Here is a 24887-nt window from a genome sequence, read left to right as displayed (position 1 = left end):
GGTCGGCCATTCAAGACTGAGATGAGGAGGAATTTCTTCACACAGAGGGTTGTGAATCTTTGGAATTCTCCACCCCAGAGGGCTGTGGATGCTGAGTCATTGAGTATATTCAAGGCTGAGATAGATTGATTTTTGGACTCTGGAGGAATCAAGGGATATGGGGATCGGGCAGGAGAGTGGAACTGAGGTCAAAGGTCAGCCATGATCTTATGGTGGCGCAGGCTCGAGGGGCCTTGTGGCCTACTCCTATTTCTTATGTTCTCTACACTGTCCCATCAAACATTCCCTGGGCAGGGACAGCATGGGTTAGATCCAGAGTAAAGCTCCCTCTACACTGTCCCATCAAACATTCCCAGGGCAGGGACAGCATGGGTTAGATACAGAGTAAAGCTCCCTCTACACTGTCCCATCAAACACTCCCAGGGCAGGTATAGCGCGGGTTAGATACAGAGTAAAGCTCCCTCTACACTGTCCCATCAAACACTCCTGGGGCAGGTATACCGCGGGTTAGATACAGAGTAAAGCTCCCTCTACACTGTCCCATCAAACACTCCCGGGGCAGGTATAGCGCGGGTTAGATACAGAGTAAAGCTCCCTCTACACTGTCCCATCAAACACTCCCGGGGCAGGTGTAGCTCGGGTTAGATACAGAGTAAAGCTCCCTCTACACTGTCCCATCAAACACTCCCGGGGCAGGTGTAGCTCGGGTTAGATACAGAGTAAAGCTCCCTCTACACTGTCCCATCAAACACTCCCGGGGCAGGTATAGCGCGGGTTAGATACAGAGTAAAGCTCCCTCTACACTGTCCCATCAAACACTCCCGGGGCAGGTGTAGCTCGGGTTAGATACTCTCTAAGAGTAGCTGCTACAGCAACAGTGTGAATTTTCATCTTCCATTTCAGCCATTCCACTCTCAGCCTTCTTCCACATCAGCCTGTCTGAGCAGAGTCGCACGAGTGCTGAAGTGGCCCACAGCCCCTCGGCACAGCGTTGAGATGGCCCAACTTAAGTTCATGTAGAATCCTTATACCCTGCAGATATGAGACTTCCGTTCCAATAATCTGGGCTGGATTCAGAGCCAGATTCTAGAGGGAGAGAGTCAGGGTACCACTAAATTATATTGTTGTTGCATACCAGAGCCCATTCCCGTAACACAGACCATCAATTATACCGCACTGAGCTACATACCAGAGTGCTGGTGTTCACTGCACTGGGCTCGGAAGCTCCATTGACATCAGAATCACGCTCCTTTTTAGCCTCTTCAAGCTCAGTCAGTGTACTGGGGCCCTTCTTCTTTTTCAGCTTGGTGAGTATCGAAGATTCCCTCTCGGGAAACGGCGGCATCTCTTCCAACACAGTTGCCTAGCAGGGAGCAGATCAGTCAGCTCAAAGGGCACCGTCTAAAATCCGCAAACATACTTATCAAATTACTGTGAAAACCTGGTAAAATTAGTAAACGTTAAAATACCAATTAATAAACATTACACTGGGTCTGGAATCCTTGCAACCGGTTGCTTGAAGCTGATGTTCACCGAGCCGGATAGATCACAAGGTCACTGGTTCGATCCCAGTCCGTCTGCAGCAGCAATTGGAGCACCACAGTTGGTTTCAGCACATGGACCCTGATCATTATCCACTGCCTCCAGTTCGAAAGTACTTGGGCATCAGGTGATAACTCAGCCGTGCACTCCCACTCGACCCCCCACCGCCCGCCCGAACTCCTGCCTGTGCTCCAGCTGCTCCCTCCCTCCTCGATCCCGACTCTAGTCAAAGCTAGCACAGCTCATCCTCCTCACTCTCAGCTACTGCCGTTAACTGCCACTCAAACCCCAGTTTCAGTACCACCTCCCACTGCTCCCCAGTGCAGGCCCGGGTCCCACTGCTCCCCCCTCCTGGCCCCCAGTGCAATCCCAGGTCCTGATGCTCCCCCCCCAACCTCTTGGCCCCCAGTGCAATCCCAGGTCCTGATGCTCCCCGACAACTCCTGGTCCGCAGTGCAATCCCTGGTCCTGATGCTCCCCGACAACTCCTGGTCCGCAGTGCAATCCCAGATCATCATCATGTCCCCCCCTCCCCAACTCCTGACCCTCAGTGCAATCCCAGATCATCATCATGTCCCCCCCTCCCCAACTCCTGACCCTCGGTGCAACCCCAGATCATCATGCTCACCCCCCCACTCCTGGCCCCCAGTGCAATCCCAGATCATCATCATGTCCCCCCCTCCCCAACTCCTGACCCTCGGTGCAACCCCAGATCATCATGCTCACCCCCCCACTCCTGGCCCCCAGTGCAATCCCAGATCATCATCATGTCCCCCCCTCCCCAACTCCTGACCCTCGGTGCAACCCCAGATCATCATGCTCACCCCCCCACTCCTGGCCCCCAGTGCAATCCCAGATCATCATCATGTCCCCCCCTCCCCAACTCCTGGCGCTCAGTGCAACCCCAGATCATCATGCTCACCCCACCACTCCTGGCCCTCAGTGCAATCCCAGATCATCATGCTCACCCCCCCACTCCTGGCCCCCAGTGCAATCCCAGATCATCATGCTCACCCCACCACTCCTGGCCCTCAGTGCAATCCCAGATCATCATGCTCACCCCACCACTCCTGGCCCCCAGTGCAATCCCAGATCATCATGCTCACCCCACCACTCCTGGCCCTCAGTGCAATCCCAGATCATCATGCTCACCCCACCACTCCTGGCCCCCAGTGCAATCCCAGATCATCATGCTCACCCCCCCACTCCTGGCCCCCAGTGCAATCCCAGATCATCATGCTCCCCCCACAGTGCAATCCCAGGATCCACTGCTCGCTCCCCTCCATGTCCCCAGCGCAGTCCATTTCAAACTGCATTCATAACCGTGGGTCCAAAACAACCAAGTAGTTGATGAAAACATTGTTTCCGCTGCTTGAGTGGATACCAGCTCCCCGATCCTCCCTCCCTCCCCCCGACGAAACCCCTTTGACAGGACTGACATGGGCAAACCTGGGACACACCGAGATCAGCAGCTACAACAGCTACTCTGACATTAAAAAGGAATTTAAAATTCAGAAATCATAGTAACAATGAGAAAAGCGGCAAAAAAAAAATTGAAAAGTGCCCGGCAACCAACTCTATGTCACATCTCGTTAATGCAGAAGGGGCCAACTGGCGATACTGAGTGGCACACATTTATAACCATCTGCACACCCTGGCTCTCTGTCCTCTGGGACCAGCTAAGCAACAATGGGAAATGTGGCCTTTCCTCAGCTCTGTCCCGCCCCGCCCTTCCCATTACAATTCCGTCCCAGCCCTGCCCTTCCCAGTGCTGCCCCACTCTTCGAGGCTCTGTCCCGGCCCTGCCCAGCCCCTCTCTGCCCGTCCCATCCCCTTCCTTCCCTGCCCACACTTGGCTCTGGGTTTTTGTCCGGCGTCCCGTGTATTGATGATATTTCCAGTGTTGGGAGCACTGTGCTGCTGTTTCTCAGTAAATTAAATCTCCTCCACTTTGCCGTCTGATGAGTGAAGTGCAGCACTGCTTGGAATCACCATTAAGGGGCTACCAGAGAGCGGCAGCGATGGCTCAAGTCCACCGCGCTTATTAAGCACAGCCAACTGCACACAAAAGTGAATCCAGCTTTCACGTGCGCTGAGGACATCAGCTCTACTCCTCCTCCACCAACCATGACTTCACCACCCCTCACTATGTGTCCGACATCAAGTCATGGCTGAGCTAGAATTTTCTTCAACTTAAAGTTGGCAAAACTGAATCCATCATGGCATGAAACCCCCACCCGAGCCCCACATCCAGCCCCCCGCTTGGCCGTGCCAGACAGTGTGCAACCTCTGTGTCCTGCTTGACCATGAACTCTTTTCCGCAAACGGCAATTGATACTAGCTCAATTGCTAAATTTAAATCTGAGATAGATAGCTTTTTGGCAACCAAAGGTATTAAGGGATATGGGCCAAAGGCAGGTATATGGAGTTAGATCACAGATCAGACATGATCTTATCAAATGGCGGAGCAGGCACGAGGGGCTGAATGGCCTACTCCTGTTCCTATGTTCCTATAAGCCAAGCTTCAAACCCAAGGTTACTACCTCTGCAACATCAACCGCCCCAGCTCCCACTGAAACCCTGATCCATGCCTTTGCCACCTGAAGGCTCGGCTCGTCCGATGCTTTGTCAGCCTCCCAAGTTCCACCCTTCACAAACTACAGACGCCCGCACCTTGTCCCACTGCCCTATCTCCATCCTCTCTTTCAAAATCTCTCACTTGGATTTCCCATTCCTTATGTCTCATCACTGCCTAGTTGTCCCCTCAGTGAAACACTTTGGGATGTTTTATTACATTAAAGGCACTGTATAAATACCACCTGTTGGAGGGTAGCCATGCCATGCAGGCAGTGGCCACTAGTTGCAGCCACAGTGCTACAACTCTTGGATTATGTGGCTTCACATTTCAGAGATGTATTATATTTTTTAATCTGGAATACAGGTTGGCATGCTGATAGCATGTGGTAAACACAGCAATTAACACAGCACATTTCATTTTACACTCCAGAAGGCTTAAATTGAAAATAATTCACGAGGTATCTAAAAATCCCAACCTCCTTTTACACCGTATATGGCTGAAAGCTGTTTAAACCTTTGATGGGGAATGCTGATTGGTTTCCATCTCTAACAGAGTCTCCCATTCAAAACAGACAACTGGATGACAAGTTGGCTTCACTTGAGGTCCTTGAGTTTAAATCCAGCAGACTGATGGGCTGAACATAACTCTCCACTGGCTCAGAGGCTCCATAGAATCTTATAGCACAGAAGGAGGGCATTCAGCCCATCGTGCCTGTGCTGGCTCCTTGAAAGAGCTATCCAATTAGTCCCACTCCCCTGCTCTTTCCCCATAGCCTTGAAATTTTTTCCTTTTCAAGTATGGATCCAATTCTCTTTTGAAAGTTGAATCCGTCTCCACCACCCTTTCAGGCAGCGCATTCCAGATCATAACAACTCGCTGAGTTAAAAACATGCTCATCTCCCCTCTTGTTCTTTTGCCAATCACCTTAAATCTGTGTCCTCTGGTTACCGACCCTCCTCTGCCAGTGTAAACAGTTTATCCATATTTACTCTATCAAAACTCTTCTTTGATAGGAGTTGAACTGTACTAAAAGGCTGAAAAAAATCTTTTAAAAAGCCAGGTCATGGAATAGCCTAATAATGTAGTGAGTGGAGCAGTAACACTGCATCCACAGCACCGAATAGATTCATGTAGCCTGGTAACTGTAGGTGCTCACCTACCACAGAGCCTCAAACATACCGTTACCATTAGGGACTGATCATAACACTTATCCCTACAATGTCCCTATTGGTAAAGGTCCTTCAGGCCAGGAAGGTCCACTAAGAGTTTGGTTCATCTCAAAAGGTCCTAACAGCACAGAACTGGCACAAAATTAGCAGCTTCATTCAGAGAGCAGTCTGGCAGGCGACGGGCACAAAGAGCAACACTGGAACACTGGTCTGGACCTTTCTTTCCATTCGCTCATGGGATGTGGGCGTCACAGGCGAGGCCGGCATTTATTGCCCATCCCTAATTGCCCTTGAGAAGGTGGTGGTGAGCCGCCTTCTTGAACCGCTGCAGTCCGTGTGGTGAAGGTTCTCCCACAGTGCTGTTAGGAAGGAAGTTCCAGGATTTTGACCCAGCGACGATGAAGGAACGGCGATATATTTCCAAGTCGGGATGGTGTGTGACTTGGAGGGGAACGTGCAGGTGGTGTTGTTCCCATGTGCCTGCTGCTCTTGTCCTTCTAGGTGGTAGAGGTCACGGGCTTGGGAGCTGCTGTCGAAGAAGCCTTGGCGAGTTGCTGCAGTGCATCCTGTGGACGGTACACACTGCAGCCACGGTACGCCAGTGGTGAAGGGAGTGAATGTTTAGGGTGGTGAATGAGGTGCCAATCAAGCGGGCTGCTTTGTCCTGGATGGTGTCAAGCTTCTTGAGTGTTGTTGGAGCTGCACTCATCCAGGCAAGTGGAGAGTATTCTATCACACTCCTGATTGTGCCTTGTAGACGGTGGAAAGGCTTGACATTAAACTGCATTTACTGTCACTATCTATACCTTCTATGTTCGTATCATCTGCTGGGGGGCCGGGGGAGGAGCAGGAGGAGAACGAGAGGCAGAGACTGGGGAGAGGTCCGGTGGGAGGAGAAGCTGAGTCAGCAAAGCAAGACAGCGAGGCAGCCAACATGCGCTCACAAGTAGACAAGGAGTGATCAGCGACATCAATAGCAGTACGTAAACTAGAAAAGATTGGTATCAATTCTTCACACAAGAAAGGATGCAGTGAATTGAAGACCTGAACTGGTAACTGTCACAGAGACAAAGCTACATGCAGAGACACAGAGAGGGATAAAACAAGGGATAATAGGACAGTCACACGGAGGGACACAGAGGGATAAAACAAGGGATAATAGGACAGTCACACGGAGGGACACAGAGGGATAAAACAAGGGATAATAGGACAGTCACACGGAGGGACACAGAGGGATAAAACAAGGGATAATAGGACAGTCACACGGAGGGACACGGACACAGACACAGACGTGGATGTACTGAAAGGTACCACATTTCTCAGAGGTTCCTGTACCTACCAGAATGTCAGTGCTCGCTATGGAACTGAGCCTCAGGTACTCAACAGCCCTCTGCTGCAACTCTACGTCAGCGTTCCTCAATTGGCTGTCACTGCGGAGCACATCTTGAATGGTAGACTTAATCTCAGGAAACAGGTTCACAAACTTGATGTAAGTGGAAAGCAGGAGGGCTCTTGTGGGCACGCTGCACAGGTGGAACTTGGAGTGCAGCAGGTTGAATTGTACCAAAGGGCTGAAAATAAAGAAAGAACTTAGATTTCTACAGCGCCTTTCACAACCTCAGGACATCCCAAAGTGCTTTACAGCCAATTAAGTACTTTTGAAATATAGCCAACGTTGTAATATAGGAAACGTGGCAGTCAAATTGCGCACAGCAAGGTCCCACGAACAACAATGAGATAAATGACCAGATAATCTGTTGAGGGATAAATATTGGCCAGGACACTGGGGAGAACTCCCCTGCTCTTCTTAGAACACTGCAATGGGATCTTTTATGTCTACCTGAGGGCAGACATGACCTCGGTTTAAAGTCTCATCCGAAAGACGGCACCTCTGACAATGCAGCACTCCCTCAAGTATTGCATTGAAGTCTCAGCCTAGATTATGTGCTCAAGTATCTGTTGTGCGTCTTGAACCCATGACCTTCTGACTCGAGGAGAGTGCTGTGGCACTGAGCGAAGGCTGAAATGGAAGAAAACCGGGTCATGGAACAGCCTAATCCACAGCTCCTCTAATAGATTCATGTAGCCTGGTACCTGTAGGTACTCACCCACCACAGAGCCTCAAACATACCGTTACCATTAGGGACTGATCACAACACTTATCCCTACACTGTCCCTGTTGGTAAAGGCAGTGAGTGGTGAGCCCTACAGGCCAGGAAGGTCCCCAGGTTCAATCCCCGGTCTGTGCTGAGTTAGCTATGTCAGCTGGGCCAGTAATTTGGTGGGGGGGGGGGTTCAACTGGCCTCAGCGACCCCGGGTTAGGGAGGGGAAATCAGCCCGGGGTCCTGCACCTGATCCCTGTCCAGCAAGCCCTCCTGGAACGTGCCCCCATCAGATGAAAACAGGATCTGATCCGGCAGCGATGCACATATGGTGGAACAGCCTGCCTCCACTCACTAGAAAGGCCACCTGGGAAAGGTGCCCAACAATTCTGGAACCGGATCTCTTATGGGAGGAAAATGGCAAAGAAAATAACAAATGGAAAAAATGAGAAAATAAAATGTTATAATGGAACTATAAATATTGAATGTCAAGAGCACAATGAGGGAGTGAAATGACTGAGATGCAAGATTATCTGTTGGGTTAAGCACTCATTATTAAGGTCTTATTAGATTGGATCTGTCTAAAAGGGTGGTGCTGGTAAATAGAATAAACGTTTAGTCACCACATATACTGCTAAACAGATACCATCCAGTACAATTGTACACCTGCAAAGCACCAAGTGTTGCTGCACCTACTGATTACAGACGCCCACAAAGGGCTGAAGTCTGCAGCGAAGACAAAGATACAGAGAGCACTCAGCTTGGCCACCAGATGGCGTTCTGCATGGAGGTATCTTGAGAGAGGAAGAGCTCACTGCCCCCGTTTCATGTCTTGCTAGCTGGTTAATGAGTGGCACTGGTAGTCACTGTGCAACTGCCCACATCATAGCTGGGCTCATCCCAATGTGCAGATGGGGATGGGGGATGGGGAGAGGGGGGGATGGGGGATGGGGAGAGGGGGGGATGGGGAGAGGGGGGGGATGGGGAGAGGGGGGGGATGGGGAAAGGGGGGGGATGGGGAGAGGGGGGGGATGGGGAGAGGGGGGGGATGGGGAGAGGGGGGGGATGGGGAGAGGGGGGGGATGGGGAGAGGGGGGGGATGGGGAGAGGGGGGGGATGGGGAGAGGGGGGGGATGGGGAGAGGGGGGGGATGGGGAGAGGGGGGGGATGGGGAGAGGGGGGGGATGGGGAGAGGGGGGGATGGGGAGAGGGGGGGGATGGGGAGGGGGGGGAGGGGAGGGGAGGGGGGGGTAGGGGAGGATAAGCCACAGCAAATGGCTTAGTCAAGGAGAACAAATGCAGCGAATTCAACTAACCTGGATCTTGGATCGCCAGCAACAAGGTTTCCGAACTCTCCCAGGATATATCCACCCACTTTCACTAGGTTCTCATGGCAAGCAGGTGCCTGGAGCGCCTGTCGAGAAATAATGTATGTCAATCTCCAGAGTTAGTGTCCCACATGGAAATTATATAGAAATTATACCACAGAAACAGGCTGTTCGGCCCCACTAATCCGTGTTGATATTTATCCCCCACACGAGCATTGGTCCTAATCCTATGTGCCCACTCTGCTACTACATCCCTTTACCTCCAACCACACATCTAAATTATTCTTAAATAAAGCGCCTTTAATGTAGTAAAACGTCCCAAGGCCAGAGTTGGAGGAGCACAGAGATTGCGGGGGGTTGTAGAGCTGGAGGGGTTAGAGAGATAGGGAGGGGTGAGGCCATGCAGGGATTTTAATATCGAAACGTTCCCGGACCGGGAGCCAATGTCGGTCAGCGAGCACAGGGGTGATGGGTGAATGGGACTTGGTGCGAGTTAGGATACGGGCAGCAGAACTTTGGATCAGCTGAAGTTTACTCAGGGTGGAAGATGGGAGGCCAGCCCAGGAGAGCATTGGAATCGTCCAGTCAAGAGTTAACAAAGGCACGGATGAGGGTTTCAGCAGATGAGCTGAAGTAGAGGCGGAGACGGGCGATGTTACAGAGGTGGAAGCAGATGGTCTTGGTGATGGAGTGACTATGGGGTCGGACACTCAGCTCAGGGTCAAATAGGATGCCATGGTTGCGAACGGTCTGCTTCAGCCTGAGACAGTGCCCAGGGAGAGAGATGGAACTGGTTTCCAATCACTAGAAACAGCCTGTTTCTATCTAGTTCATCCCTTCATAATTTAAACACCTCTATCAAATCACCCCATAATCTCCTCTGTTCTAATGAAAACAGTCCCACAGTAGAGAGATTTGGAATAAAAGATCTCAAATTCCAGTTCACTTTACAAAATGTACATTAAAATGTCTCTCCACCATACAACCGTTTAAAAAAAGCAAACATTCTAATTACTGACCATCCACAAAACACAGGTAGAGCTTGTTTTTTTTTAGGTGAGATAATTGGATGCTTTCAGTTTACTTTAAAATTCAACTATTTTTTGAAAGATAAACTAACTTTCCGAAGTTTATAGAACACAAAAGCTATGAGGTGTTTAATGAACACACTCCTCACACACGGACTGTTTAAAAAATAAATAAATAAACTTTACCTGCCTCAGCAGCCGTTTTTCCTTATACCTTTATGAGGCGACTTGTGATGTTTTTCCATATTAAAGGTGCTTTATATAAAGTTGTGGTTGAATGCATTAAAAGAATTGAATGCATAAATTTAATCATGTTATTACGAAATGTGTAATTTTTTGTTTGTTCAAAACCTTATTTTGGACATTTGGAAATTTTAGTTACTGAGAAAGAAAATCAGATGAAAATCTTTTCCAGAAAGCATTTAGAGTGCTTTGTGGGGAAACGATAGATATTAACACACTGCAGAACACTGAGAGTGACATGACAGGCAATCTCTAAAATTGAAACTCCTGTCAAAAAGCCATCTGGTGGAATCACAGTCAAGTGTTACTGAAATGTTGACATTTTTTATAATGGGATTTCCCATAGGGAGAGATTTACAATGGAATGTGTGATACATGTACTGAATTTTTTTGTTTCTTTTTTTTTACATACACACGTATATATTGAGAAAAACCTGAAGATACATCATAATAACTGAACTATGAAGTTGTGATGATTCTCAAATCCCATCATTACCAAACACCCATCACCCTCAAACACACCTAATCACATGGTAGCATTATACAGTGATCAGCATCTCTCAGTAGTACAGCTTATGCTATTACCTACTGGCTAAAGACCACTAAAGGCATTGCCTAGTGGATAAAGACCACTAAAGGCATTGCCGAGTGGATAAAGACCACTAAAGGTACAATGTAGTACTGAGACAAACACACCAGAAGTTCCCACTTTCCAGCCCTGGTCTGTCAGTTAGCTGATCCCACCTGGCTGAAAGCTGTGGCGTCTCAATTAGTCACACTGCACCCAGGCTGGGATCAATCAGCCAGGGTTCTTACTCCAGATCACTAGTCAGTAATCCTTGCTGGAAGGTGCGTGTGCAGTTTAAATGTGAGGACAAGATCAGGCACTACAGTGATGCCACCTGCAAAGCAAAGATCTTGCTGACACTCCCTTTCTGGGCTCACATGAGGAACGGACACTAGAGTGAGATACTGGAGGGTTATTTGAGCAGTGAAACTGTTTCCCATCAGGAGTGAAGGGGAAGAAATTGACAAACATTTGATCAAACCCATTAGATATTATTTGATACCACAGCACAATGAATGATGGTCAGAATAATGTTATAGTGCAGCCTCAGATCCAGATAGCATTAACAAACCATTGCCCATACACACAGGGACTCTGGAGATGTAGGAAATGTTAGCTAACTGTGATATACACAGGGGTGAAACATGCACTGTGTTACACAACATTAAGAGGGAACCACCACCCCACAGCACTGAATGTGACAGCTTGGATCTGATAACGACTTGCCTCAAACACGGTCTTAGCCGCATAGCCCTGCACATCATCGCGATTGATGACGATCTGAATGACTCGATGCCACACCTCCTCACTGACGTAGTCTCCAGCGATTCGGATCAGGTTTAAGATGGTGTCAACGTACCAGGTGTAGTCCACAGCGTACTTCTCAGCAAGTATTGCTACTTTTAATACCTACAGCAAGGAAATGGGCAGATATGACCTACAAGAGACCTCAATGGCCTAATTGATGAAGTACACACACAATGAAGAGTCCAGGTTCAATCCCCACTCTGCCAATTTTAGTTAGGGTGGCGTGGGGATGTTACAATAGGCCTCAGTGCTCCCTCAAAGGACAGCAAACCATTCTCCTTGGCTATAAAAACGCTCATTAATATTCACTGCTTTCCGCACACTGTAAGCACTCAGGTAATTATGCGCAGAATGTGTCCATGTCCTTCACACAAGGATGCAGCGGCAGGTGCTGTCACAGAGGGGTAGAGTACAGGGGCAATCCTCCAACCTGTGTGGCTGATCTCAGCCGTGTGTCTGTGGGAAATGTTTTGTACAAGTCGGTCCCTACCACACCGACAGGGAGGGTCATTACAAGCCAGGCCCAGCTAGCTGGCCAGGACACACCTTCTACATGTAATCACAATTACACTGTGAAAATATGTGAGGATCAGTTGGGACAATGAGTAACACTGACAGTCTCTGCTAAACAACACGACTGAAGTATAACTCAGGAACTGATTGCAGTGTTAGAGCAGAGACTTCCAACCTAGAGATACCCAGAAATGAAAAACCTGGCTTCAGTGTGCTCCACCACCCAAACACAACAAAACATTCATTTTTAAAAAAAACTGAACTGTAAATCACTAAAAAATCTCTGAAAATCTGCCTTAATGGTAAATGTAAGATTCATTTCCGCTGAATATTGTGCTCATCAAAGTGAGGGATGTTCGTGTTGGGAAATGGATCACTTTCCATTTCAGTCAGCCAGTGTCAGCATCAAACACTCCCAGGGCAGGTACAGCACGGGTTAGATACAGAGTAAAGCTCCCTCTACACTGTCCCATCAAACACTCCCAGGGCAGGTACAGCACGGGTTAGATACAGAGTAAAGCTCCCTCTACACTGTCCCATCAAACACTCCCGGGGCAGGTACAGCACGGGTTAGATACAGAGTAAAGCTCCCTCTACACTGTCCCATCAAACACTCCCAGGGCAGGTACAGCACGGGTTAGATACAGAGTAAAGCTCCCTCTACACTGTCCCATCAAACACTCCCGGGGCAGGTACAGCACGGGTTAGATACAGAGTAAAGCTCCCTCTACACTGTCCCATCAAATAGTCCTGAGAGATTATTAGCAAAAATGAAAGCACACTGAATTGGAGGCAACCTCACGGCATGGCTTGGAAATGGGAGGTAGGAGACAGAGAGTGGGGATAAAGGGTACCTACTCTGATTGACAGGATGTGACATGTGGTGTTCCCCAGGGATGTGTACTGGGGCCTCAGCTTTTCACCATATTTATTCATGACATGGATGAAGGAATAGAGAGCAGTATATCCAAGTTTGCATATAACACTAAGTTGGAAGGCACAGTAAGTAAGTAGTGCAAATGGGGGCAGGAAGTTACAAAGTGATGTAAATCGATTAAGTGAGTGGGCAAAACTGGCAAATGGGGTTCAATGTGGGGAAGTGTGAGGTGATCCACTTTGCATCCAACAAAAATAAATCAGAGCATGTTCTAAATGGTGAGAAACTAGGTTCTGTGGCTGAGCAGAGAGATTAAGAGGTCCATGTACACAGACACTAAAAGCTAATGGACAGGTACAAAAAGCAATTAAAAAGTTAATAGAATGTTGGCCTTTATCTCAAGGGAGCCAGAATACAAAGAGGTGGAAGCTATGCTTCAGTTGCACAGAGCCTTGGTCAGACCATACCTGGAGTATTGTGTTCAGTTCTGGGCACCGCACCTCAGGAAGGATATATTGACCTTGGAGGAGGTGTAACACAGATTTACCAGAATTATATCGGGGCTAAAAGGGTTAAATTATGAGGACAGGGGTAGCATATACTAGGCTTGGATTCCCGAGAGTATAGAAGATTGAGGGGTGATCTAATCAAGGTGTTTAAAATGATAAAAGGATTTGGTAGGGTAGATAAAGAGAAACTATTTCTCTGGTGGGGGAATCCAGAACGAGGGGACAGAAGCTTAAATTTGGAGCGAGGCCGTTCGGAGTGAAATCAGGAAGCACTTTTTCACACAAAAGGTAGTGGAAATCTGGAACTCTCCCCAAAACACCGTGCACGCTGGGACAATTGAAGCTTTCAAGACAGAGATGGATAGTCAGTACCTGCACTCTGGAAGAGCTCTCCCCTTCGTCCCATTCCCCAACACCCCTTTAAATTTGTCATCTCAAGTATTTATCCACTTCCCTTCTTAAGGCTATTATGAATTCTGCTTCGCTGTTTCTGGCCAGGCAGGCCAGTCTGATACTAACCTGTCCTTTCACCCACAGGTATCGGACCTGATTATCCACCTGTCATATCACCCACAGGTATCGGACCTGGTTATCCACCTGTCATATCACCCACTGGTATTGGACCTGATTATCCACCTGTCATATCACCCACAGGTATCGGACCTGGTTATCCACCTGTCATATCACCCACAGGTATCGGATCTGGTTATCCACCTGTCATATCACCCACAGGTATCGGATCTGGTTATCCACCTGTCATATCACCCACAGGTATCGGACCTGGTTATCCACCTGTCATATCACCCACAGGTATCGGATCTGGTTATCCACCTGTCATATCACCCACAGGTATCGGACCTGGTTATCCACCTGTCATATCACCCACAGGTATCGGACCTGGTTATCCACCTGTCATATCACCCACAGGTATCGGATCTGGTTATCCACCTGTCATATCACCCACTGGTATCGGACCTGGTTATCCACATATCCTTTCACCCACTGGTATCGGACCTGGTTATCCACATATCCTTTCACCCACAGGTATCGGACCTGGTTATCCACCTGTCATATCATCCACAGGTATCGGATCTGGTTATCCACCTGTCATATCACCCACTGGTATCGGACCTGGTTATCCACATATCCTTTCACCCACAGGTATCGGACCTGGTTATCCACCTGTCATATCACCCACAGGTATCGGATCTGGTTATCCACCTGTCATATCACCCACAGGTATCGGATCTGGTTATCCACCTGTCATATCACCCACAGGTATCGGATCTGGTTATCCACCTGTCATATCACCCACAGGTATCGGACCTGGTTATCCACCTGTCATATCACCCACAGGTATCGGACCTGGTTATCCACCTGTCATATCACCCACAGATATCGGATCTGGTTATCCACCTGTCATATCATCCACAGATATCGGACCTGGTTATCCACCTGTCATATCACCCACAGGTATCGGATCTGGTTATCCACCTGTCATATCACCCACTGGTATCGGACCTGGTTATCCACATATCCTTTCACCCACTGGTATCGGACCTGGTTATCCACATATCCTTTCACCCACAGGTATCGGACCTGGTTATCCACCTGTCATATCATCCACAGGTATCGGATCTGGTTATCCACCTGTCATATCACCCACTGGTATCGGACCTGGTTATCCACATATCCTTTCACCCACAGGTATCGGACCTGGTTATCCACCTGTCATATCACCCACAGGTATCGGATCTGGTTATCCACCTGTCATATCACCCACAGATATCGGATCTGGTTATCCACCTGTCATATCATCCACAGGTATCGGATCTGGTTATCCACCTGTCATATCATCCACAGGTATCGGACCTGGTTATCCACCTGTCATATCACCCACAGATATCGGACCTGGTTATCCACCTGTCATATCACCCACAGATATCGGACCTGGTTATCCACCTGTCATATCACCCACAGGTATCGGATCTGGTTATCCACCTGTCATATCACCCACTGGTATCGGACCTGGTTATCCACATATCCTTTCACCCACTGGTATCGGACCTGGTTATCCACATATCCTTTCACCCACAGGTATCGGACCTGGTTATCCACCTGTCATATCATCCACAGGTATCGGATCTGGTTATCCACCTGTCATATCACCCACTGGTATCGGACCTGGTTATCCACATATCCTTTCACCCACAGGTATCGGACCTGGTTATCCACCTGTCATATCACCCACTGGTATCGGACCTGGTTATCCACATATCCTTTCACCCACAGGTATCGGACCTGGTTATCCACCTGTCTTATCACCCACAGGTATCGGACCTGGTTATCCACCTGTCATATCACCCACAGGTATCGGACCTGGTTATCCACCTGTCATATCACCCACAGGTATCGGACCTGGTTATCCACCTGTCATATCACCCACTGGTATCGGACCTGGTTATCCACATATCCTTTCACCCACAGATATCGGACCTGGTTATCCACCTGTCTTATCACCCATAGGTGCTGTGCAGCACAGGAAGACTTGTGGGAGTTAATAAAAAATGGAAGTAAGCTCCATTTTGAAGCAATATGACTTTCGTTACTGGTAGTGAGGAACCTGAAATGAAAGATTAACGCGCCTCAGTACTAATAGATACCAGACACTGTAATTCAAAGATAAAGAGGACTCACAATTTCTTCTCGAATGGAATAATCAGCATTTTCCAGATAATTCAGCATCTCTGCCACTATCTGCTGGGCGTTGCTCCGGTCACACATCCCGTACAAGAGATCCACTGCCCTCTGTCTCACACTCACATCCCTCTCGGTCTGTAACACACATGGCACAGACGGTGAGTCACTGCAGCACCCTCTGGGCTATGACTGATAATTGTTCTCATCTGCAAAGCAACAGTCAAACTAGGATACTGTGAAATTCCACAATCTGATCACTCACAACCCCCCTCCTCCACAGAAGATGCAGCTACATTCATACTTTCTTCATTGAGAAACCCAAGTGAAGGGGCAAGACCCACAATGCAGGGCATTAGGTAGAGTGAAAAGTAAGACGACACAAAGTAAATTAGGGTTCACCAAGGTTTTTAAAGCCCGAAGATTGTAATGGGAAGGAAGGAAGGACTAGGGGAGGTAAAGGAGCTTCACTATTCTGGTATCCAGAGAATGAGTTAGAGTAGGAGACAACGCACTGGCTGCTCTGTGCAAAAACGGACACACTGGCCGCTCTGTGCAAAAACGGACACACTGGCCGCTCTGTGCAAAAACGGACACACTGGCCGCTCTGTGCAAAAACGGACACACTGGCCGCTCTGTGCAAAAACGGACACACTGGCCGCTCTGTGCAAAAACGGACACACTGGCCGCTCTGTGCAAAAACGGACACACTGGCCGCTCTGTGCAAAAACGGACACTGGTTACAAGTTTGATATTTATCAGGCCCAAGTATTTGGACAGACCAGTATTGAGTGTATTCTGCTACCTTCAGTAACGTAAGAAAAGTGACACCTACCGAGTAAAGCCTCTTTGCCCAACCCCGACTGTGTGTTTTATTATAAATATACAGATGGAGGGACGGCCAGAAGAATGCGGAAGAGAGTAAGCACAGTTACCTTGAGCGCATTGATGACAGTCTCGATGTGTGTCTTCACCGCCTCGTGGGAGAATTCGGAGCTGGCCAGCAGCCACATGCTCTCCAGTGCCAGGTATCGCAGGTTGGTCTCGCGATGTTGCAGGAACTGGCCCAGTTGGTTACAGGCACGTACAAGTAGGTTGGGTTCACTGTGAAAACACAATGATACATCACAGAACAAAAGAATCACCTTTACGACACTGTCAATCAACCAATCTTTAAATAGATTCTCTGTCAGCATGAACTTATTAGGAGGCTGAAAGGAGATTTAATGGAGGCTTTTATTTTAAATAATTAATTGTTTTGATGGATTGAATCAGGAAAGACTATTTCTTCTGGTTGGGGAGTCAAGTGATATGGGGTCGCCTCAATTTCAAATTGTCTCCAAGAGAGTGAGGAGGGAAAAAGATCAAAATTTACACAGAACAGCTGGTGCATGGTGAAGTTCAAGGAAAAGTGGATAAATATTTGAAGCAGAGGAGGATACAGGGCTATGGAGAGAAATCAGGGATCAGTTTTGGAGCCGACACAGACACAACGGGCCGAATGCCCTTCTTCCGTGCTGTAAACTTCTATGGTCTGAAATTGTAGCAGGAATTTAAGTTAATGATTTCAAATTTTGTAATTCAATACGCACCTGTAGATGAAATGGTCACCCCAAAAATGTAATCTCTCAACAGAACTGGCTGAAGTACAAACCAATCAAGAGATTGTGTAAGTCCTTTCGCCTGAAAGGGTACAAAACAGTTACCACTGCAGCCAACATATTTGCAGAAGAATAGGATAGTCATAAAAGATACTGCAGGGCAATGAAAACCATCACCTTATGACAGGGTCAGATCAAACCCACGTTGAAGGTAGAGTGGACCAACATCTCAGAGAGCGATATAAAAAGCCTGTCAGTGGAAAGTAAAGGCTTTGCAGTACTGCTGCTCCTGGTTATACATTTGCACCAGGGTGGGCAAGCTTTCAAAGTTAGACAGCAAGTAACAGAAGTTTTAAATCTATAGAGATGCAAGTGCTCAGGACCTGCTACCTTACAGCTCAAGTCCGGGGAGAGCGACTGCAAGCGTGGACTCGCCAACAGCACACGAATCGTGCAACTTCAGCTCAAGACAGTGTAGAGGGAGCTTTACCCTGTATCTAACCTGTGCTGTACCTGCCCCGGGAGTGTTTGATAGGACAGTGTAGAGGGAGCTTTACTCTGTATCTAACCTGTGCTGTACCTGCCCCGGGAGTGTTTGATAGGACAGTGTAGAGGGAGCTTTACTCTGTATCTAACCCATGCTGTACCTGTCCTGGGAGTATTTGATGGGACAGTGTAGAGGGAGTTTTACTCTGTATCTAACCCATGCTGTACCTGTCCTGGGAGTATCTGATGGAACAGTGTAGAGGGAGCTTTACTCTTTATCTAACCCGTTCTGTACCTGACCTGAGGTATTCAATACTGACACTGTTTGCCCAATATGAAAGGCATTCTATCCCTTGCACACAAGTATCTCATCTGGATTCCGAGGGCAGGCTCCATCTGACATGGAAATGAAATGACAAGACAGATGCTGCAGGAGTCCAACACAACCCACATCAAGTTCCCACGGGCCAAGGGTGTCAGACATGAGGCTTGGCAAAGCCCTATACCACAGCCAGCTGATAACAGGGCATGAAGAAATGTGTGAAGTACAGCCTGAAGTGTAACAAATCCAGAACACACGAGAATATTTAGCAGTGAGGGGGGCCTGGAAATCTGAAGTGAATGTTGGCATTACATGGGTTGGAACCAAGGTGTTAGTAAGAGAGGGAGAGCACCAGCCCAGAAAAGCCAACCACAGTCAGCCGGCAGGCCGTTGTGCGTGTGTGATACCAATCAAGACTGGTCCATTCTGCAATCATCTCCAGCTCCAAGCAGCTTGTAATACTGTTGCGACCACTGCAGATCAGACCAAAAGAAATCCTTCTCCTCTTCCTTATCATTCCTGCAACAGCAGGGCCCTGCTCCATCGGTGTATCTTTGGCAGAGCCCTTCAGAAGCTGGTCAAGACGAGCCCAACTCGTGGCCCTTGGTTCTTGGGTGAAACGTCTGGATACTCACAGCTGAGGGCACCGTGTATTAAAAAAAGCATTCAATCAAAATGGGGCAAAGGGTTCCAATGCCCGAGAGCGAGACACTTGATACCGAGAGAGAAATACTGGTTATTATTTCCTGTTTCATGGAACGCAGGCTCAGGCATGTAAGCATGAAGCAGCATAGTCCCAGTATTGTGTAAGCATGAAGCAGCATAAACCCAGTATCGTGTAAGCATGAAGCAGCATAGTCCCAGTATCATGTAGTAAACAAGAACCATGACACACAGTCTGTACACTTGCTACAGCCCAGGGGAAATCCTCACAACACAATTAGAGTCATCAACTGCCTTAAGGCTCCCACAACTTCAGCAGGCCCCGGCCAAGGACACCAGCACTCGGTGGAGCACAGTTTTCAGCACTAAGCCGGCACTGTGTGTTTCAGAAGAAGCAACGGCAGGTTCCGGACCTGGTGGCAGATTGCTGGAACCAGAACGTAGATCTACACTGGTAGGGAAGAGAACCGCACACCTGCCATCTGAACACTGGGCAATGATATCAGCGAGTGATAGGGCCACAGGCGGGGCTCCCAACATCTGTCATGTAATGGTAGTTACTGCAAGAACGACTGAGCAGGTCAAGGCCCAAACACAACACTGAAGTCGAAACGATCGATCAGACTTGGCCTCCAGCAATCATCCTTGAATAGCTGTTACTGTCAAGGTGCCTCAGCTCCTGTGCTCTGTAGGTAGGTGGGCGGCTGGCACCCTGGCGATTGTGGTGACTGAGCTCCTGTATTGTAGATAAGTGCGTATCTGGAAACTAAGTGTGTACCATTGTTAGCTGCAACTGGCATGTAACAATTCTTTATTTTTTTTCTCCTCTTTTCATGTTTGCCAATTTTCTTCCTTCCCTTCTCCTCAATACAATACAATACCTACTGGTATACGGTTCATTGAGGGGCAGGCACAGAACAACAGTTAGAGATTTCAGTATTTGAACATACGAAGGCTGTCAAAAATGAAGCTAGAATCATAAAAGGTACAAGTGTCCTCAAAATAGAGGATTAGCACAAAAACGTAAACATTCTGAATGACTACTTGCTCCAAGTATTCACAAGGGAAGATGTGAGCAACATGTCCTTCCCAGAAATAACTCAAGGAAAATCAATGACTTCAGTATAATTTGAGATGGAATTCCTGGACAGGCTGAAGGTCTCAAAAATCAATAAATCCCCAGGGATGGACCGTCTTTATCCCAGAGTATTAAAAGAGACCAGAGAGGAGATGTGTGATGCATTAACAATCATTGAGGGAGTCACTGGACACTGGGAAGGTATCAGTAGGTGGTGCCCTATTCAAAATAAGTGACAAATCAGATACAACCCCATCAGTCTTACCAAAATAAAGCAATGGATCGCCATGTGTAAGCCTGAAGATTTTCTCCACAATAATAACCGAGCCAACAGCGATCTGTATTACACAGAATCACAGGTGTCTTCCGCAAATTTTGAAATTGTACTTCCGATTCCCAAATCCAAATGGTTCACATATGGATTCGGAAAGAGAATTCCGACCTGATCAACTCCTTGAGAAAATGACATCCTAAATGGATTGCTGGAAGCCCCACCGCATCTTGTACCTCAACTTCCAGGAGAAATCTGACAAATTAGTTAAACTCAAAGCTGTCGGGATTCAAGGTAAATACTGGGAATGGATGAGAAATTGGTTGATGGGTGGAAAACAACATATTTTTATTGGAGGTGGTGGGGGAAAGGTCTCCCAGATCAGTGTCGGGAACATCACTGCTGCTGATTTACATTGATGACTTGGACTCACGTACCCAATGCAAACTGATTACATTTGAAAACTAGACGGGACAGTGGAATTGGAGGAGGTTGCGCAGAATTACAAAATGAGCTGGACAAGATATGTAACCGGGCGGAATAATGGCAGATAAAGTCTGACTGGGTTGAATGAAGAAATAAGAAGAAATCTATTAACAGATTGGGAGAACATTATACACCACTGATTAGTGAAAATGAATTTAAGGGTAAGACTGGTATGCAATTAAGAGAACTGCAGTAGTAGCAAAGTTGTAATAATAGGAGACATGAACAATCGTAAGGTAGACTGGGATAAGAGAGTAAACAGTGAAACATTGGTCAACCATAGAAAACAATCAGTAACAGGTGGGCATTGACTCAGTATCAGCAGAAGAATGATAGGTCCAGTTGAAGAGCTAGCACTGGCACGCTGGGCCAAATGGCCTCCTTCTGTGCTGTAATTTCCATGATTCTTTGAAAACACATGAAACAACGCCTTTGAAAACACGCCGTCTGTAACCCTGGAGCACAACAGCTGGGATTGGTGACAGGTTATGGCCTCGGTGAGTAAACCACTGAACAAAGTTAACGTTTGCTACCAAGAGGCCTGTGCTCTTAACTTTTTATGCCTGCTGCATCTGCAGTGAACAGGAGGTTGCTTGAAACGAAGCCAGACGGCAGGTTCCCCCCTCACCGCCTACATAGCCTGGCTGACCCCAACAATAGTCTTTCCAAGCTCATTTCACTCACCTGTCATGGTGAATGATGAGGCTAATGGCCTCGAACAGCACCGCATTCCTGGCATTCGAATGCTGCACTTTCTTTGACTTGGGTGGTTCCTGAGCCTTATTCAGAATAGTTTCAAGACATTCAGTCAGACGCCCTCGGATAGCGGGGTCCTCTGAAAGACACAGAAATTGGTCCTTTAAAGATACCGCAACTCTTCGTTTAAATAGTCATCGGAGAAACTCTTATAAGTTACATTACAGTGCTCCATGATCTAAATAATACAGAAATAAATCTTTAAAAGACAGTGTCTGCACTCTAGGTCCAATTCCTGACCTGAGCCAAGTTAGCTGATTCCAGCAGGAACGATACAATTGCCCTCTGTGCTCCTGAGCTGGAGGGTGAGGAATATTGGCCAGGGTTCCTGCTCTAGCGACCCCTGCTGGAAAGGATGCGAGTATACACATCCAGTGAGAACCTCTCTGGGCCAGCAGCTCTCTGGTACTCCGCCCAAGTTACCACTCTTCACGAGCGAGCCCAGTGATTGACGGCAAGCTATTCACCATAGGAGACACAGACCGCGGAACGGACGGAACCCGGGATTTTCTGCTTTGTATAGACTGGTGTAAGCTGGGTGATGCTGATTACAATTCTACACAGCTCACCTGGAGGGGGATAACATTGCAAGAGCCGAAGCAGCTTCATTGAAAGCCAAGGAGCCGGGACAAAGTAGTAAGTGTAATCCTGGAGGTCGGCCGATGCTGACGTTACAATCTGAAATAATTAAAAAAACAAAACCAATTCAATGCAAGACACATTGTCCTGAGTGACCTGAGCACGCGAACCAAGGGATGAATCATAAAGCTGCATTTTTCATTTTAAATTATTTTAAGAAATCACACACCAAGACACCTCTTTTTTTTTTAAAACCACCACTTGTATACTTGTGACTGTATTTCAATTGCAGAAGTAAGAAATCCAACTATTATAAAATCCACAGGCCTGGTTTGTCTACGTAACAATCACTGCACTCCAAAGTGCTTCACTGAGAGTGCATTGCTTCGAGGTGTTACTAGGCACCATATAAATCCCAGTCCTTGCTTTCCCAGCAGTCGCTGCAGTGGAGGATAGTCACTGACCTATGAAAACCATCATTTAAATATGGACTTGCAACACTAAGTGTCTGATGTGAATGAGGCTGCATGTTCAATCCAGGCACACTGTAGTTAGCTGAACATTTGTTTTGGGGGGTGGAGTTGGGGAATAGAGAGGAGATGCGCGGAAGGAGCTCTATAACAGAGTGGGGTCGGTGTCCAGACAACCAGAGAGGGAAGATAGAGACGTGATCCATCACTCCACTGAGTTACTGATCTAAACCCTGCTCAGCAACTTGACCTCCGCTCACTGGGCCTGAATACAATCTTTACCCCAGCAGCACCCCCACCCCCCCCAACCAAGGAATGAGAAAATCAGAGGGAGGGCTGATACCAGGGGTCACATGTTCTTTCATGACCAATTGAAAAGCAGCAGAATACCCACTCATCAACTCAGCAGCAGGTGACAGACACCCAGAAAGACCTGTCCGGGGTGGGGGGGGAGAGAGACAAAGATAAGAGGGGGATTTCATATCCTCATTAAAATGAAGGAGCTCTGACCATCCTGGACAAGCAGCAGGCTCATTCACATCAGAACCTCAGTCAAACTTTTATCAACGTATAAACCTCCACACATCACGATTTCTCTGAATTTAGCAATTCCTTTGATTTCTCTCCTCCTCTCCTGAAGGTGCTGACTCGTGCTCAAGTGTAACTCCACAGTACCATTAGTATTCTGTTACCGAGTGGTCTAATACCTTTGCTTCACAAAAATCTATCAGTGTCAGGGCTTTAGTGAGATCTCATGTACAGGGTTTTAGTGAGACCACATCTGGAGTACTGTGTAAAGTTTTGGTCTCCTTATCTAAGGAAGGATATACTTGCCTTAGAGGCGGTGCAATGAAGGTTCACTAGATTAATTCCTGGGATGAGAGGGTTGTCCTTCGAGGAGAGATTGAGTAGAATGGGAGGTGATCTCACTGAAACATGTAAGATTCTGAGAGGGCTTGACAGGGTAGATGCTGAGAGGCTGTTTCCCCTGGCTGGAGAGTCTAGAACGAGGGGGCACAGTCGCAGGATAAGGGGTCGGCCATTAAAGACTGAGATGGGGAGGAATTTCTTCACTCAGAGGGTTGTGAATGTTCAGCATTCCTTACCCCAGAGGGCTGTGGATGCTGAGTCATTGAGTATATTCAAGGCTGAGATGGATAGATTTTTGGACTCTCGGGGAATCAAGGGATATGGGGATCGGGTGGGAAAGTGGAGTTGAGGTTGAAGGTCAGCCATGATCTTATTGAATGGCGGAGCAGGCTCGAGGGACCGTGTGGCCTACTCCTGCTCCTACTCCTATTTTTTTTTATTCGTTCACGGGATGTGGGCGTCGCTGGCGAGGCCAGCATTTATTGCCCATCCCTAATTGCCCTCGAGAAGGTGGTGGTGAGCCGCCTTCTTGAACCGCTGCAGTCCGTGTGGTGACGGTTCTCCCACAGTGCTGTTAGGAAGGGAGTTCCAGGATTTTGACCCAGCGACAATGAAGGAACGGTGATATATTTCCAAGTCGGGATGGTGTGTGACTTGGAGGGGAACGTACAGGTGGTGTTGTTCCCATGTGCCTGCTGCCCTTATCCTTCTAGGTGGTAGAGGTCGCGGGTTTGGGAGGTGCTGTCGAAGAAGCCTTGGCGAGTTGCTGCAATGCATCCTGTGGATGGTACACACTGCAGCCACTGTGCGCCGGTGGTGAAGAGAGTGAATGTTCAGGGTGGTGGATGGGGTGCCAATCAAGCGGGCTGCTTGAGTGTTGTTGGAGCTGCACTCATCCAGGCAAGTGGACAGTATTCCATCACACTCCTGACTTGTGCCCTGTAGATGGTGGAAAGGCTTTGGGGAGTCAGAAGGTGAGTCACTCGCCACAGAATACCCAGCCTCTGACCTGCTCTTGTAGCCACAGTATTTATGTGGCTGGTCCAGTTAAGTTTCTGGTCAATGGTGACCCCCAGGATGTTGATGGTGGGGGATTCGGCGATGGTAATGCCGTTGAATGTCATGGGGAGGTGGTTAGATTCTCTCTTGTTGGAGATGGTCATTGCCTGGCACGAATGTTACTTGCCACTTATCAGCCCCAGCCTGGATGTTGTCCAGGTCTTGCTGCATGCGGGCACGGACTGCTTCATTATCTGAGAGGTTGCGAATGGAACTGTGCAATCATCAGCGAACATCCCCATTTGTGACCTTATGATGGCGGGAAGGTCATTGATGAAGCAGCT

At 48.0% G+C, this 24887-nt stretch overlaps 2 protein-coding genes across 5 annotated transcripts in view; one reads left to right on the top strand and one right to left on the bottom strand.

The window, feature by feature from the left end:
* Positions 1-24887, top strand: part of LOC137327806 (carnitine O-palmitoyltransferase 1, liver isoform-like) — a 273112-nt gene that overhangs the window by 75822 nt on the left and 172403 nt on the right. The window lies entirely within an intron of this gene.
* Positions 1-24887, bottom strand: part of LOC137327805 (AP-2 complex subunit alpha-2) — a 95676-nt gene that overhangs the window by 15013 nt on the left and 55776 nt on the right. For all 4 annotated transcript variants that reach the window (XM_067993621.1, XM_067993622.1, XM_067993623.1 and 1 more), the window contains 8 exons: positions 22195-22303; positions 21554-21704; positions 16898-17066; positions 15963-16100; positions 11286-11468; positions 8709-8806; positions 6629-6860; positions 1190-1363 (listed from right to left, as the gene is read on the bottom strand). In XM_067993621.1, the coding sequence (XP_067849722.1) occupies positions 1190-1363; positions 6629-6860; positions 8709-8806; positions 11286-11468; positions 15963-16100; positions 16898-17066; positions 21554-21704; positions 22195-22303 (1254 nt within the window). The remainder of the gene's footprint in view (positions 1-1189; positions 1364-6628; positions 6861-8708; positions 8807-11285; positions 11469-15962; positions 16101-16897; positions 17067-21553; positions 21705-22194; positions 22304-24887) is intronic.

This window comes from Heptranchias perlo, chromosome 12 (assembly GCF_035084215.1).
Source record: "Heptranchias perlo isolate sHepPer1 chromosome 12, sHepPer1.hap1, whole genome shotgun sequence".
Taxonomy (NCBI): domain Eukaryota; kingdom Metazoa; phylum Chordata; class Chondrichthyes; order Hexanchiformes; family Hexanchidae; genus Heptranchias; species Heptranchias perlo.
This window is presented reverse-complemented; position numbering and strand designations above follow the sequence as displayed.